This window comes from Limulus polyphemus, unplaced genomic scaffold (assembly GCF_000517525.1).
Source record: "Limulus polyphemus unplaced genomic scaffold, Limulus_polyphemus-2.1.2 Scaffold267, whole genome shotgun sequence".
Taxonomy (NCBI): domain Eukaryota; kingdom Metazoa; phylum Arthropoda; class Merostomata; order Xiphosura; family Limulidae; genus Limulus; species Limulus polyphemus.
Genome location: NW_013665877.1, coordinates 412,893 through 415,219, shown reverse-complemented (window position 1 = coordinate 415,219; position 2,327 = coordinate 412,893). Strand labels below are relative to the sequence as shown.

Genomic DNA, 2,327 nt, shown 5'->3' with positions numbered 1-2,327 from the left:
GATCTTTTGATAGTTATACTGAAAATGTACAACAAGCTGCGTTCAAACTCTACTTTTTTGTTCAAACTCTGTCGTCATAGTTTGAGAGTATAGAAACAGTTAATAATATAATGGCTCGTTTGTTCTACCAACGAATTTATTAAGTGTATTTGAAAGTAAAAAAGATGGATTTAGTTAAATTTCAAAGGTACGGATTGCTTTTCTCGAAATAAGGACTGTGTCCAAAGCGGTAACTTTAATTAAAATCATGAGAGAGATCATCTTGTAGTTAAGAAAACACAACCATCGTGTTTTCTGTTTTGCTTTTTTTTTTGTAGACTTACCATTTAAGGTACCTATGATTTAAGTTTTATGAAAGTTTTAACACAGAATGTTCAGAATGGGGAAAAGGTTCTACGTTGGCCGCTAGCTCATACGTTCTCTTGGTCTCTGCTGGTAACGCACATTCTCGATGAAGTATCACTCCAGCAGTAGAAAATAATCTCTAACCTAGATGCTGTCATCATTAGCCTAGCTTAACCTGAGCCTATAGAAACAGTGGGTATAAAGCCGAGCCTGGCTACCTGTGAAGGTTTGCCTGGCTCGGCCATTGGTCACTCGGTTGCAGAAGACTATGGCTCTAGAACGGAAACGTCCTTCTGGACGCAGTGGTTCCCGTTTTGCCGAAAAGACTCCCGCGAACAAATGCAAGGCGTTCTGTCGCAAGTTCACAGCTTTCACGTTCTCCCACGTCGGTTTGTGCGGACTGGTGGTTGGATACAGCATCATGGGTGCTTTCGCTTTCCGGGCGCTCGAGGCTCCCTACGAGGAGGAGAAGGCTGGAGAGGTCATAGATATGAGGCAGAAAACGGTGAAGCGTCTGTGGGACATCACATACGACTTAAACGTGCTGTATAAGGACAACTGGACTCGTCTTGTAACGGCAGAAATAAAACGGTTTCAGGCAGACTTAATAGAAGCTGTTAAAGACGGGTACGACGGCAAAGAATTGGGAGAGGTCCAACAGTGGTCTTTTTCCGGAGCGTTTCTCTACTCTCTCACCGTCATTACCACAATAGGTAAGTTGGTAACCCTATTACTCGATATCTACTGTCCGGTGAACTTCATGTAACATGACAAACACAAGTTATTATAGGACACTATAGGTACTGTAGGATATCTGAATAAATGTTATAGATTTGTCACTTCCATTAAGTTCTGAATGCCATAAAAAATCCAATGCACTTGTCCAACAGTGTAAACAGACAAAATACGACAAAACAACAATAGTGTAAATAGACAGAATAAAACAAAACAACAATAGTGTAAACAGACAGAATAAAACAAAATAACAATAGTTTAAATAGACAAAATAAGATAAAGCAACAATGTTGTAAAATAACAAAATAAAACAAAACAACAATAGTGTAAACAAACAGAATAAAACAACACAATAGTAGTTAATTGTAGACTTGTTTATTAGTATTCTACTAACGTTATAGAAACACCAGATAAGCAGTATTACAAATTAAACTAAACGTATTTATTTCAGAATCTTTCGCAAACATATTCAGTACATTTGAAAAGAAAGGAAAACTATTTTTCGTCCTCTTGGACTGTTTGATGTTCTGTTATTAATAAGTATGTTGTTCAAATCAAATACATTTTACTAAAGTTTGGGTATCCTATAAATCCCTTCAGTGAAATGTGGATATCATAATGGTTATAAAATATTCAATTTGAAAGCATGTATCCTTTTCTTGCCAAGCCGGGTTTTAACGCTAAAATTATAGAAGCTCATTGCTTTATATTCATATCATGATTATACATTTACATCCCACGTAGATAGTTACATTAAGCCTAATAGTAATGGAGGTGGTCACAATAAGGGATTCCAAATGGCTGACTTCTTAGGCATTCTAGTGGTCACAATAAAAGATTTCTAATGGCCGACCAGTTAGACAATGGAAATATTTATATAAACTGTTCCTAATTACCGATCAAGTTAAATTAAGCATTTAGATGGTCACAGCAAAGGATTTGTAACGATTATCCAGTTACAAAAAAAGACCCCTAATGGCCAGTCACTTAGACATGGAGGTGGCTACAAAGGATTTGTAATGACCAACCAATTAGATATGTAAGTGGTCACAAAATATTAGTAATGACCAACCAGTTAGACATGGAGGGGGCCACAAAGGAATTGTAATGACCAACCAGTTAGACATGAAGGTGGTCACAAAATATTTGTAATGACCAACCAGTTAGGCATGTGAATGGTTACATAAAAGACTATTAATGATCAACCAGTTAAACATGGAGGTGACCACAAAGGGTTTATAATGATC

General features: G+C 37.0%; 1 protein-coding gene across 1 annotated transcript in view; it reads left to right on the top strand.

The window, feature by feature from the left end:
- The window catches only part of LOC106456870 (TWiK family of potassium channels protein 7-like), a 98,770-nt gene continuing 96,443 nt past the window's right edge, over window positions 1-2,327 (top strand). Inside the window, exon 1 of the mRNA XM_022382666.1 lies at window positions 1-1,058. Within this exon, the coding sequence (XP_022238374.1) occupies window positions 614-1,058 (445 nt within the window). The 5' untranslated portion in view covers window positions 1-613. The remainder of the gene's footprint in view (window positions 1,059-2,327) is intronic.